A 14,388-nucleotide genomic window follows, 5' to 3' on the forward strand; every position below is an offset into this window, starting at 1 on the left:
GCCCGTGTATTTACCAAGCTAGACCTTAGAAATGCGTATCATCTAGTCCTAGGATCAGGGAAGGGGATGAGTGGAAAACTGGCTTCAATACCCCCACTGGACACTACGAGTATTTGCTGATGCCTTTTGGTTTGTCTAATGCTCCAGCTGTCTTTCAATCCATGGTCAATGACATTCTGCGAGACTTTGTGAACCGTTTTGTTTTTGTCTACCTTGACGACATTCTGATTTTTTTCCCCCGGACATTCAGACCCGCATCACCCATGTTCCCCAGGTCCTCCAGCAACTACTAGCCCATCAGTTGTACGTAAAGGCAGAAAAATGTGAGTTCCACAGCAACACAGTCACATTCCTCGGATTCATCATCTCTCCGGGGAAGATGGAAATGGACCCGGCAAAGGTCAGTGTGGTAAGGAACTGGCCTACTCCTACCAACCGGAAAAAGGTACAGCAGTTTTTAGGATTTGCTAACTTCTATCGCAAGTTTATCAGAAACTTTACCTCAGTCACTGCTCCCTTACATGCACTGACCTCGCCAAGTTTTCAGCTTGTGTGGAACCCACAGGCGGAGAAGGCTTTTCAACACCTTAAAATATTATTCTCCTCAGCACCAGTCCTCATCATCCCGGAGCTGAATCGCCAATTTGTAGTGGAGGTGGACACATCTAACGAGGGGGTAGGGGCAGTCCTGTCACAGAGGGTGGCTCAGGACAACAGACTCCACCCCTGTGCCTTCCTGTCCAGGAAACTCACCCCAGCCGAACGGAATTATGACGTGGGGAACAAGGAGCTCCTGGTGGTGAAGGTGGCTCTGGAAGAGTGGAGGCATTGGCTGGAGGGGGCTCAGCTTCCTTTTTTGGTTTGGACCAACCATAAGAATCTGGAATATATACGTAAAGCCAAGAGACTCAATTCACGGCATTTGATTTTTAACTGCCTCAACTTTGTTCTTTCCTACAGACCTGAGTCCAAAAATGAGAAGCCTGATGCCCTTTCTCGCCTCCATGACCCTATGAGAGCCTATGGCCAAGGACCCTGAACCAATCCTCCCACTGAACCCTGTAGTGGGAGTGGTGACTTGGCCGAAACTCAGGTAAAAGGTGAACTTGGGGTGAACCCGGCACATAGTGGCTGCCCGCCTAATAGGCTATATGTCCCTGAAACCATGCAGTCTCTGGTCATTCATTGAGCTCACACCTCACTACTTACCTGCCACCCGGGGGCCAAACAGGCCAAAGGTTCTGGTGAGGGAATACGTCACAGCGTGCACAGTGTGTGCACGGAACAAGACATCCTCCAGGGCTCAGCAGGGACTGTTACAGCCGTCCCTGGTCTTCGTTATCATCTCCCTGGACTTCGTTATCGGTCTGCCAGCCTCCAGACTACCATCCTCACTGTGGTAGATCGGTTCTTGAAAATAGTTCATTTCGTGGCCTTGCCCAAATTGCCCACAGCCAAAGAAACAGCCCACATGATCATGAACCAATTTGTGAGGATTCATGGAATTCCCAGGGACATTGTGTCGGACTGGGGCCCCCAATTCACATCCAGGTTCTGGAAGGAGTTCTGCACCCTGCTGGGGGCCACAGTCAGCTTCACGTCAGGATACCATCCCCAGTCCAATGGACAGACGGAGAGGATGAACCAGGAACTGGAAACCTGCCTGCTGGTGACATGGGTGGAGTATGCTCATAATACATTTCCCACCTCTGCTACTGGTCTGTCTCCTTTTCAGTGTGTCTATGGTTATCAACCTCCTCTGTTCCCAGATACCAAGAAGGAGGTGGTGGTGCTGTCCGCACATGCCTTGGTGAGGAGGTGCTGTAGGGTGTGGGCAGCTGCTTGCCGAATTCTCCTGAGGAGCGCTGCCCACATAAAAACGGCGGGCGGCACCGGAGTACAGGCCCCTTGTTGGCCCCTTTCCGGTGTCCAAAGTCATTAATCCTGTGTCTGTTCGTCTCCATCTGCCACCCAACCTTCCACTTCAGTAGACTCAAGCCAGTTACCGAGAGCCCTCTGGTTCCCCCCTCCACCCCCCAGAATGATTGATGGTGACCTAGTTTATGTAGTGAAAAAACTGGCGGTAAGGAAAAGAGGGCGAGGTCGTCAATTCCTGGTGGACTGGAAAGGGTACGGTCCAGAAGAGTGCTCATGGGTACCTGCTAGCTTCATCTTGGATGACAACCTCATCCGTGACTTTGAAAGATGAGACCGACAACAACCTGGACCATCAGGAGCCGTCCCTAGGAGGGGGGGTACTGTCATGCACCGTCAGTTGTGTTAGTTAGTTTTTGTTCAGTCTCACTTCCTGTTTTATATTGTTAGTTAGTTTTAGTTCAATGTCACTTCCTGTTTTATTTTGGGTTTCTTTACGTCCTGTGAGCACCTTGTCTGTCTTGTTCTGTGTGTCTGATTCCCTGATTGTGTTCACCTGGTGCTTATTACCCTCACTCCCTTCTCCCACTTTCAGTTGCCAGTGCATCTTACATGTGTCGTCAGCAGCCGTGCCACTTGAAGTCTGAGCCAAGTCAAAGGTCTATTGTAATGTTAGTTTTGCTCATGTCTTGTTTTCTCAGTTCTTTCAAGTCAATTTTAGCTTTAGCGTTTAGCCTTTTCCTGAGCTTTCCTGCTCACCTTTTGTTTGCTGCTTAAAGGAGTAATAAAGCTCTTTCTAAAACACTGCTAAAGAATTTGGATACCCGCAATTCATCCACATTTTTTTTTTCTTGTAATCCACCCACACCACGGATTATCCGTGGTGTCCGCGGGTGAAACCAGTACCAGGTACTGACAGAGACTCACTCAGGCAGATGAGCAGCTCAGAGCAGAGCTGCCTGTCATTTCTAATGAGAGTTTTGTAAACACTCAAGCCCACCTGTTGTCTCATTACTAGTGAAGGGATTGCATAAGTTGGTCTTGAGCAACTGATATTACTGAACTACTAGCTGCAAACTAACTAGTAATTCCGAAAGCTTAAGTAGTGATTTAGTTAATACTAAATCCTGAATTTGATAGAGACTTATGCCAAATTGGTGCGACCTGACCCTGAGCTTTAACCTAATTCTTTATAGCATTATCTTGGGCGTCACAGGTTCATGCAGCCCTCCGAGCAAACATGCGCAGAAGAAGACGCTCACACATTCAGTCTCACGTAGGTGCAAATATCAGAGTAATCATACATATTTAATTCATATGTATTTACCTGTATCTCAGCATTAGAACAAAATCATTCCACCCAGCTCACGTCCCCCAGCATGCCTCCCTTCTTTCCTCCCATATTCATTCTCTTTTCCCGCAGGTCGTGCAGAGGAAGGAGAGTTAAATACCTGAGCCTCCGGCTACTTTACTCAGCTCAAAGCATGGTGGAACAGAGTGTGTGTGTGTGTGTGTGTGTGTGTGTGTGCGTGCAAGTGTGCGTGCGAGCGAGAAATAAATGGCAGGGGGCGAGGCCATGAGCCCTGGCAGTGCTCCTCCCCTCTGGTGGACGAAAAGCCTGGGCACTTAAAGGGTTAAAGGTGTCTGGGGCGCCCTCACCACCACGGAGGCTGGATGAGGGAGGATGCGGAGGGCAGGAGGCAGGGGCGGGGGTTGTTAGGAGGCTTTAGTGGCTGTTGGTGAGGAAGGGTGGACAGTGGTTTTGGAGAGGTAGAGGGGTAAATGGTAGGAGCTGAGTGGAGGTAACAGCGAGGAAGAGAGGAATGGGTGTCACTTCCTGACACGCAGCACCTAATATGTTCAGAACACTGTCTCTACAATGTCTCCATCTTTGAAGCCCTGATCAATATGACTGTGATTCATTTTATCTTTATCTAATTACACTTAAACATGATATTCTACTAGATATTCAACCACAAAAATACGACCTGTACTTCACTTGTTTTGCCAAATATCTTAAGTATAAAGAATAAGTGTGATGCTGGCAGGTCTCCTCCCTGACAGTAGGCTTGATACAATTGTATCCTTGAATAAAATGATCCAGAGGAATAATATGATACAGTAGATACAAAATGAATGAGGTCACAGTTTGTGGCTAGAGTAGCAGCTACTGCAGCTACACTATCTCCTCCCACTTTGAAAATGAGTGAAAATTAATGAGTTTAGTCCTTTTTTAGAGCTGTAAATCTCATCAAGAACATTTGTTTGTTTTTTGTCATTCTTAACACCAAACTTAGTTAGCACTAGCATTAGCCCTCAGTGTAAACATGTGCTTCCTGTTTGTTGTGAACACACTTTAACCCTCTCTCTTGTGTATGTTAGGATTCATGAGGATGAAAGATGAAGGGTCAGGGTATGATACATATGAGATATGACAGCGATGATACTGAGAGAGGAGGAGGAGCTTTCATGGAAGGGAAGTGTAAATGTGGCAGCGAGGTGAAGGCGTCAGCAGGGGCTAAAGCTGCGGACGAGCTGGGGAGGAACGTTGGTATTTAGATGCAAGAAAAGAGGAAGGGATGACTCACGGTCTGGTTGGTGGAAATATCAGAGCGGCATGGATCGGGTAACAAGGGAACAGGGAGCAAGGAAGGTTGGGAGGAAACAGGAGCAGTTATTAAGGTGATTGTTTTGGGTTAGGGTGTAAGGGTTGTGGGATTAGTGAAGACAATTCAACTACACTCTAAAAACTAATACAACTTTCTTAAATGTTAGGACTGAAAAAGATGCTGTCCAACGGGACATTGATTTGGGTTCTCCAAATGTTCTCACAGTTTTTTAGAGTGTAGATGAGGATCTTACAGGTGAGCAAAACCAGGGAGAGATTTGAGTTATGGATCTATGGTTGTAGTCCAGATGAGATGATGATGATGGGTAGAGAAAGACCTGCTGATACAATGTCACACGGTTATGAGCAATGAGACGATCATGACGACAAATAAACGAGAGAATATGGAGCGAGACACAGTGAAGGACAAAGAAGGACAGGAAACAGTAAAATGGAGGTTTTAAAGGAGGGAAAAGGAAGGACTGAGAGTGACATGAACAGGAAGTAATGACTTCTGAAGCATCATTGTTGCCTGTTGTATCAGACGCACGAGGCTGAGTGAAGAGGGTCTTTCTGTAGATGGTTTGTGTGTGTGTGTTTATATGAAGAGGAGGGTGGAAGGTGGAGAAAGGGGGGGTGGGACTTACGTGAAGGCGAAGGCCACCAGAGCACCACTAACCACTATAAAGTCCAGAATGTTCCACAAGTCGCGGAAGTAGGAGCCCTGGTGGAGGAACAAGCCCAGCACCACCATCTGGAACACACAGAGGGCGGTCAGTACATCACACACACACCATCCCAGACACACACTCCCTCAGTGATACTTTGTTACCTTGATCAACATTTCAAATGTGAAGACGCCTGTGAAAACGTAGTCAAAATAACGCAGCACCTGCAGAGCAACACAGTGACAGTGGGCGAGATTAACAAAGACGCCGACGCCGCCTAATCTCAACATCTCTCATTTTAAAAAAACGCCTTCATTTACAGTGTGAACATTGTTAAGTGTCATTCCTCACATTGTTTCGCGGTGAGTCCGGCCACACAGGGTCCTCTGCAGCGAGGGCGATGCTGCTCATGGCGATGACGGACAGGATGCTGAACTCAAAGTACTTCAGAGTCAGGATGTAGTGACAGCACACACGAAACCTGGTGAAAGCACAAACACAGGTGACCTGTGTTGTCCTGGGTTTACACAACACTGTGTTCTCAATAACTTCTAACACACATAGAAACGTACGGGTTGGTGGTGGACAGGATGAAGCAGGAGCTGAAAGGAGGCATAGGCTTAGGTCCGTCATCGTCTCCTCCCTCGTCGTCCTCCTCCTTCTTCTCCTCGCTCTTTTTCTGGTCGGTGTTGGCGTTCTTGTTCACTGAGCGGAAAAAAGTGAAAAGTAAAATGCCAAGAAGAGCTGAGTGAAGGAGAGGAGGACTGAAGGGAGGGTGGGGAGCAGTGCAGGGGGTGTGGCCTGGTTTGCAGAAGTGACAGCTCTGGACTCTATAAGAGAGGGACCTGGTCCTGGATAAGTTAATCCTGCTGCTTTTTACACTGTTGCTTAGCACGAGTTACCTTTTTTAAAGCTGTTTCTACAGCTTCCTTTACATTTTACAGAGGAAACCGTTGCATCATCGTGCCACAGACAGCAGCCTTTTCCAATGTAGACCGAGCGACCGACTGACCGCTCACTCCCCCTCACCAAAGCACGTGTCACATGACTGCACACAGGAGCTGCACCCATCAATACATTCAAATCTATTGACCAGGAGCTTCTGTTTCGGCCTCTGCTAAAAAGTCTTTATTTTACAGTCCGCTAATTACCTGGTGAAAACTAAGAAACTAGATGTGACAAACGTAGTTGATAGGAATGTTCCAAAAATAACTTTATGTAATTACTAGGTTATTACCTAGTAACAACATGGAAACTGCCTAAGAAACTAGATGGTAATACAATCTATGTATTAATAAAATACCCCTACAGAAAGAATAGTAAGTACTACTTTATTACTCAGTAAGTACATGAAAAACTGCCAAGAAACGAGATGTAATACAATCTATCTCTAATAATAATACAATTCTGATATTATTACAACACAAGAATGGGCTTGACGGCGTCAACAAAGAATAAACAATAATATAAACAACACATGAAGCATTTGTCAGCTACATGAGTTCCTCCAGTAGTGCATCAAATATTTAAACCACTGGAGAGTCCATCATAACGAGTAAATGACCACAAAAACTCACGTATCAGATATCTATACCATCAGATTTGTATTTGGATGATTAGGGCTGTGATTCAGGAGTGTGAACTGTAGAGGGCAGTGTGTAACCTCTCGATGTACAGCAGGAGACAAAGAAGAACCCGTGAGTTGTGTGGATTTGAGTGTCTGTCTCCTCCTGAGTGCACAGCTGAGGACATGACTCGGGAGGATCCAGACTCTGGATTGAGACACAGCTGATGTGTCACTTTAAATACACCACCCTTTTATACCCTCAACTAAAACAAGGCCGGTCTAAAGAGTTTGTTGACACTCACCTTGCAGGATGGCGTTGGTGGACGGGTAGGGGTAGACCGGGGGCAGGTCTATGGTGGTGTAATCCGGTTTGGCCATGCTGGTCAGGATCAGGCTGTCCATGCTGTGGAGCAGGGTGTGGGTGTCGGCATCACGGCAGTTGAGCAGGTTGTTGATGTGGTCCGGGTGGTCGGGATGATCTGGTGGGAGGTCGTACTCGTGCTCGTGGGCACTGGCCAGCTTGCTGTTGTTGCGGAAGTTGTCCAGGTCCTCGTTGTACTGCTGTACGGGTCGCGTGGTGGAGAGACTGGGACCAGTGCTGTGGTGCTCTCTGACAGACAGAGGAGGGACGGGGAGGAAGCAGGGAACGACAGAGGGATTTCATAACTCACCACATTTCATATAAAATTGTTGTGATGTTGTAAAAATGTCTTTTAAATGATTTAACTTTATTTAACTGGGAAGAAAGAAACATTCCAACACACGTACAGGGAAGATCACAACACGGTTTTAACTTTGATTTAAACATGTCCATGTGATCAAAGACACTGAAGTCCTGATTAGTGCAGTTATTAATACATAATGTGGGTCAGCGCCCCCTGGTGTTGTGCATGATGGAGCAGTGACGTTTACTTGATCATGTGATCATGTGATGTAAAGGTTCACTCACTTTCTGCCACGACATCCTCTGCTCCTCTCCTGGTTGCAGTGGCGATGGCGTCTGGATTTGCGTCCCTCCCCTTCCTCGCCTTTCTCCCCCTCGACCTCCGCCCCCCTGGATCTGTGTCTCCTGCTGCACTCCTCGCCCTCCCTGGCTGTCCTGCGGTGCCTGGACCTCTTGTGCTCAGGGTTGGCGTCTCCCCCCTCACTGTGGTGGGGCGATGCACTGCGCGCCTCCCTGCCTTCCCTGTTCCTGTGCCTGTGGCTGCGGTGGCTCCTGTGGCTCCGCCTCTCCTCCCCCTGCTGGCCAACCACGCCGCCCTCTATGTTTCCCAGAGACGTGCAGCTGAATCCATGCTTCACGTGAGGCTCTGTTGGCTGGCCTGTGGTCTTCTGGTGGTGGTGGTGATGGTGGTGGTGGTGGTGGTGGTGGTGGGGCAGCTCTGTGGTCCTGCTGCTGGTACTCCTGCTCCAGAGGAAGCTCCCCAGGTTGGGTCTTGTTGGTGTTGTTGTTGCGGTTGTCCTGTGGGTTGACCACCAGTGGCCGGTCCAAGTGGGTCTTCATGTCACCGCGTCCCTGCCGTGGATACGATACCTGAGTGAGGAGGTAACAGTGCTGTTAATCTTCTACCAAATCACATGAGACACATGATCTTGTTTAGCCAAACAGGAAGTTCTCTTGAGATTCCTGCAGCAAGTGTCATGTCCGCCGTGGTTCCAGGTGTTATTAAAATGTGTTCATTAGTTTGTGTTACACATAATTAAGGAGCAGAAAAGGGCAGCAGTCTGTAAAGTGTTCCTCCATCTTCTTCTTCTTCTCCATCACTAACCCGCTGCCCTTCTTTCTCTCCTCTCTGATAACTCCTCCCACTGATGCAGATGAGATGCAGAGAGTTCTTCCTTGCTCACTGTGTGAACTGTTTCTCTCTAATAACTGTAAGGTCTTGACCATGCTGTGTAAAAAGCATTGAATCAGGAGAGCACAGTAAAGGTTTTGGGCTCTATATTTTCAGAGCTCTCTCTCTGACTCAAGCACTTATGGAAAAGTCGTCATAAGCACTGAAATGTCTTTTTATATAATAATATAATAATCTTAGTCTTCTGTCTTCCATTTGCATCCAAGAATCACACAAACACGGTGTGATAATAAGTTCTGTCATAGCTTGCTTCATTTAAACAATGTATACAATGAAGGCTTTAGTTTTATTATTAGTAAGTATAAGCTGATATAAATGGACGTTTGTTAGCGTACAGCAGCAGAGTGGACTCTCAAATCAGCAGCTCTATCGATCCAGTTTGAATCCAAAATCAGTTTGAATTGAAAGTCTTGACCGACTTGTGAAGAAGGAATCGAGTTGTGAGATTCTGAAAGATTGACACGTCTAGGTGATAACGGACATTCACATTATCAGGAGCAGACTGTGTGTGTGTGTGTGTGTGTGTGTGTGTGTGTGTCTTTCCTTACCTCCTCTCCCTCTCCTCCCACCTTCCAGTCGTCCTGCTCCAGCTCATTGTAGAGCGCCTCTCGGCTCGTCATCAGGTTCTGTCTGCGGATCTCGCTCGTCCTCTGCTCCCACACCGACTTGTTGCCCTTGGCGTGGTTCTTCTGCTGCTCCCTACTGTGGATGAGGAGGAGGAGGAGGAGGAGGAGACAGTGGTTCACATGGGGAGTGAACAGGTAGACAGGAAGAACAAGAAGAGGTAGAGAGGTGTGGTCAGGAAGTGAAATAATGCACTGGTTTCAAGTAATGATGGAAAGAACATGTGACTACAGGAAGTATTAACTGCTGAAGAGAAAACACTGAGCTCCAAACTCTCTGAATATGAATTGATTTCATTGTAATACATATATAATCCATGCAGAGATCTTAACAGACCAGGATGAATTAATGATTATTATTATAATGGTTATTTCTGGAACATTGCAGGTGAAGGTCCGTGTGTCTGAAGACTGAAGAACACGTTTGAAAGAATCTTCTCAATGGGACAGTTGAGACTCGCTGTCTCACTGCTGCGATTGAGACACAGCTATAGAATGTCTTCTGTTGTGTGTGTGTGTGTGTGTGTGTGTGTGTACTCACGCAGCTATGGTGAGGTTGGCAGCTGACAGCGGGCTGACTTCCGCCACCTCCTTGGCCTTCTGAAGTGCTGTCTTCTGATTGGCTGCCTCCTCTTGTTCCTCCTCATCCTATTGGACAAGAAGAGGATCATTCCATTCCTGTCATCGTGGTTTATCATGTTTCTACAAATATAATGGTGATCTAACTCAACATGGCTGCTCCAACGACAGGTTATTGTTAGTTTAGAAAACTCGAGTGTGCTTTGTGTGGATTCATCGTGACCTACCTTTGTGAGCTCCTGTGCGTTGGCCAGATTGTCAACAGCGATGGCCAAGAACACATTAAGCAGAGTGTCTGAGGGAGGAGTTAAGGAAACGACGGCCAGAGGAGGAACCCAATGAAAACACTGCAGATGTGAGAAACTATGAGAGAACAAAGACATCTGATGATGAAATGAAAGATGGGGAGGAAAACACGAGTGTGCGACGCAGGATACAGTTCCCAAAGAGCGTGAGGACGATGAAGAAGATGGAGAACACCATCCCTTTGTCATTGACTCCACCCTGGGACTTAATGCCGTTGTACATCACCATATTCCAGTCCTCTCCTGTCAGGATCTACAGAGACAGGAAGAAGAAAGGATGAAGGATGATATTATTACAGTTTTCTATTGTTTCTCTGGAAAAACATCTGCCTTTTTCATCGGATGAAGTTCATTGTGTAAACCAACATCATCAGTGCAGAATCAAACTGAAATGACTCATTTAGAAATGTAGGTATAACATTAGCCCTAAATATATAAGCCTTAATGTTTTTTAGACAAATGGAGCTGTATCATTAAAACGTGTGTTAGTAAGTCTGGTTATATTTCACCAGATAAAAGTAACATTTCAACCTGATCAAACATTTAATTAATGTAGACACAAAGGGCCACGTCCACGCAGGAACCCACCGTGTTAGTAAAGTTACGCAAACATGAGTCAATAGCAACCATTAGTCAGTGAAATGATGAATTATGTCTGAAATAATATAAAACAACTGCTCTGAAAGAGTCTGAAAAAGTAAGAAAAGGAACCAGTGAGAGCCATGAAGCAACTCCTTATAACCCATCATTAGCAACACACATGGACGGACTGCAGTGATTGAACCCAAACACAATAACAGAAACATCTGTGTCACTGACTGACAACAGAGCGACACACAAAACTACAATAAAACAAAAAATGAGTGTCATCTTTTTACGAGAGTGAAAAATGCATTGATGTATAACTGAAATGCTCATAAACTACACTGAAACTGAGAATGACTCAAATAGAATCATCCCTATAAAGAACACTGATGAACACCTCACCTGAAACACGGTCATGATCGCTGCTGCAAAGGTGTCAAAGTTCGTCGGCGGCGTTCCGTTTTCAAAGTTGAATCTGACATGAAGCAAAGAAAGAAAGAAGAGAAACTCCATCACGGTGAAGAGACACCCACACACTGTATACAGTGACAGAGAACTGAGCTCATGATGATACTGACTGTCCTCCAAACAGCTGCATCCCCAACAAGGCAAACACCACAATGAAGAGGAAGAGGAGGAACAGCAAACTGACGATGGACTTCATGGAGTTTAGCAGAGAAACCACCAGGTTTCGCAGAGGAGCCCAGTACCTGAGGAGGAAGAGGAGGAAGACGAAGATTAGAGAGGTACAAACAGAAGGATGGTAGCAATGGAGGAAGGAAACATATTAAAGGCTGGGGATTTGTAATTTCTGGTTCATATATACATATATATGTATATATATATATATATATATACATATATATGTACATATATACATATATATGTGTATATATATATATATATATATATATACATATACATGTATATATATATACATATATATGTACATATATATACATGTATACGTATATGCCGTTCACTTTACTAGTGTAGCTGTTACATTGCTCTGTGTCTCCACAGACACAATAACAAAGAGTGGTCATTAAAGCAGTCATTTGACAATAGTTTGAATGTAACATTGAAGAGTTACACACTACTGCTGAAGTGACTACTTTAATCACTGCAGAGGCCTCATTGTTTCATGGTCCCTGTCAGTGAACACATGAGAGACTTTACTTGGTGACTTTGAAGATGCGCAGCAGTCGCAGGGCCCGTAACACGCTGATACCAAAGGATGTGCCTGGTTTGATAGTGGCCCACACCACCTCGAAGATGCTGCCCACGATGACCTGCACACACACACACACACACACAACCTGTTAGCATGTGAGCTAATGTAGAAGAAAAGCAATAAAGGTAAACACAGTCATGAATGCTAATATTTCTACATACTGTATAACATCCTTTGTTCCAGCATCTTACACTCAACACTTTAATAAGCTCTTGTGTGATGTAATGTGAGAATGATGCTATATTTTGTTTATTTAAATAAAAGCTAATACATTTATGTTTTTAATGAAATATGAGCTGTTCCTTTACAGACACTTCAGATCTGCGTGCCTCTGCCAGCTCTACAGTAACAATAAGTGTTTGATCATGTGATCATGTTCAAAACAATAATGGGCCATTTTCTATCGTCATTTTTCTTGACTCAAACACACAACACTGGTATGCAGTATAACAACATGTATTATATTGCAACAACATTCTATTACAATAATTACTGCTGAGGTCAGAGTCTGGCCCAGCCTGCTGTCAGCTGCCTAAACACAGTATTACACTGTCAGGTCATAGGTCATAGGTCATATGAAGCGACCTGCCAGTAAGTCTCTGCGACCATGTCAGCACGAGACAGTCGCAGCAAACATAAAACAACGCGATCAGAGAGGGCAGACGTCAGCCCATTCACCCAACAAGCCTCTGTTGTGTGGAAACACAGACAGACAGACAGACAGACAGACAGACAGACAGACAGAGCCACTAAAACCTGGTCTGTGTTGTGCATCATTGTCACAGGGCAACAAGAGAAAAACACATTATTTAACTGTGACAAGCTCAAAACCTGATGTTAAGAGACGTTTTTTTACTCGTGTGTGTGCGTGTGTGTGTGTGTGTGTATGTGTACTCGTGAACCAGTAGAACAAGGGACTTTGGTGTCGTTACACACTCATAAAGAGGGGACTCCCCGTTGAACAGGGGACATTTTTCAGGTCTCCTCTATGTCATGCTTTAAATCAACCTAAAATCATGTCTAAGATGCTCTGGTGATTTTTTTTTATATTAATTACTGTAGCAGTGGGAGGTGTTTGATAGGTAGACGTCGCTCAAGGCTCAAGTCCAGGGGTTCATTTGAGCCGGATCTTGTTCCGGCAGGATCCGGCTCAGGATCCGGTACTTATTTGGGCAGATCCGGTACCTCTATAAAAAACCCCAAAAACATATACATATAGAACTTGGAGGACCGCATGTTATCTCAAGGATAAAACTGGATATAACAAGTTAAAAGGAGTTGAAGGTGTTTTACGCACAGCACTGGCCGAGGACGCAGGTGCGCTGTATGGAGGGACTGAGGTTTAATCGCTGTGTCAGCGCTTCAACATTGCCAACCTGCGCGCAGTCGTATCAAACGGGCCTACAGAAAGTACAGAGACTCCGATGGAAAAGACACCCCGATGAGCTGATGGAGTTACTTGTTGCTGTCAACAGCATTCCATGTGAGCACGGATTTTCTCAGATGAACTTGATTTGCACTCCCAAGCGTGCCTCTTTGCTCACATCCACCATATCAACGTTACTCTGCCTAAATCTTGTTGGACCCCCTCTGGCCAAATTCAATCCAGTCCCGTACGTGAGGTCGTGGGTGACCAAAGGACACAGAACTGCCACAGACACACTCAGTAAAACCTGAGAAAAAGAGGAGGAGGAGAATCTGGACATGCTCGTGATGTGGGGTGTTTTGGACTAAATATGATGAGCATACCGTCTATTAATAGGCCGCCGTGCCAATCCTTGAATAATAATAATGGAAGATATGTGTGATTTATTTAAAGCCCTTTTTTTTTTATACATTAGACCTGTTGAGAAATGAATTGCTGACTGTATACTGTAAGTCCCACCTGTGGTGATGTGGGCCATGGATATTATTTGAAATTGAAGCTTATAAGTCCCACAGTGTGGCAAGTGGGCATTTTCATGTTGTTTTCAGCACGTTTTCTGGACACTTTCCAGGACCTGTGCCCGTCTCGTCATCCCTGAGCTGTCATATGGCACCTTATGATTTACAAATTAAGCACTGCTCAAGTTCCCTCTTTGCAAGTTCTTCAAAAAAACAAGCACATTTGAAGTAATAATGTGGTTAAAGACCTTTAAAGTACATTTTCTATGCTGTTGTTTTTGTTTAAAAATGACCAGAAACCCAAGTCCCCTGTTAGTGAGTAAAGAATGACGGTCCCCTGTTAGCCTGGTTAACGTGTATGTGTGTGTGTGTGTGTGTGTGTGTGTGTGTGTGCACACTCACCACACAGTCAAAGCAGTTGAATGAGGAGTGAAAGTAGGGCTGGATGCCCAGACCATACATCTTGATCAGCATCTCAGACATGAACAAACCCAGGAAAATAAACTCTGCATAGACTGGAGACAGGAAGAACAAGGAGAGAAGGGAAGGAGAGAAGGGAAGGCAAGTGGTGGGGGAGGAGCGAGACAGTGGGAGTGAATGACAC

The 14,388-nt window shown here is 45.6% G+C and overlaps 1 protein-coding gene across 1 annotated transcript in view; it reads right to left on the reverse strand.

Annotated features, from left to right (window-relative positions):
- The window catches only part of LOC122770849 (voltage-dependent P/Q-type calcium channel subunit alpha-1A-like), a 143,529-nt gene that overhangs the window by 88,422 nt on the left and 40,719 nt on the right, over positions 1 to 14,388 (reverse strand). Inside the window, 15 exon segments of the mRNA XM_044028014.1 lie at positions 5,131 to 5,237; positions 5,316 to 5,375; positions 5,503 to 5,632; positions 5,724 to 5,856; positions 7,021 to 7,328; positions 7,668 to 8,096; positions 8,098 to 8,252; positions 9,123 to 9,276; positions 9,739 to 9,845; positions 10,004 to 10,071; positions 10,214 to 10,334; positions 11,069 to 11,141; positions 11,245 to 11,376; positions 11,846 to 11,958; positions 14,187 to 14,299. Coding sequence (XP_043883949.1) covers positions 5,131 to 5,237; positions 5,316 to 5,375; positions 5,503 to 5,632; positions 5,724 to 5,856; positions 7,021 to 7,328; positions 7,668 to 8,096; positions 8,098 to 8,252; positions 9,123 to 9,276; positions 9,739 to 9,845; positions 10,004 to 10,071; positions 10,214 to 10,334; positions 11,069 to 11,141; positions 11,245 to 11,376; positions 11,846 to 11,958; positions 14,187 to 14,299 — 2,203 coding nt within the window.

This window comes from Solea senegalensis, linkage group LG6 (genome assembly GCF_019176455.1).
Source record: "Solea senegalensis isolate Sse05_10M linkage group LG6, IFAPA_SoseM_1, whole genome shotgun sequence".
NCBI lineage: Eukaryota > Metazoa > Chordata > Actinopteri > Pleuronectiformes > Soleidae > Solea > Solea senegalensis.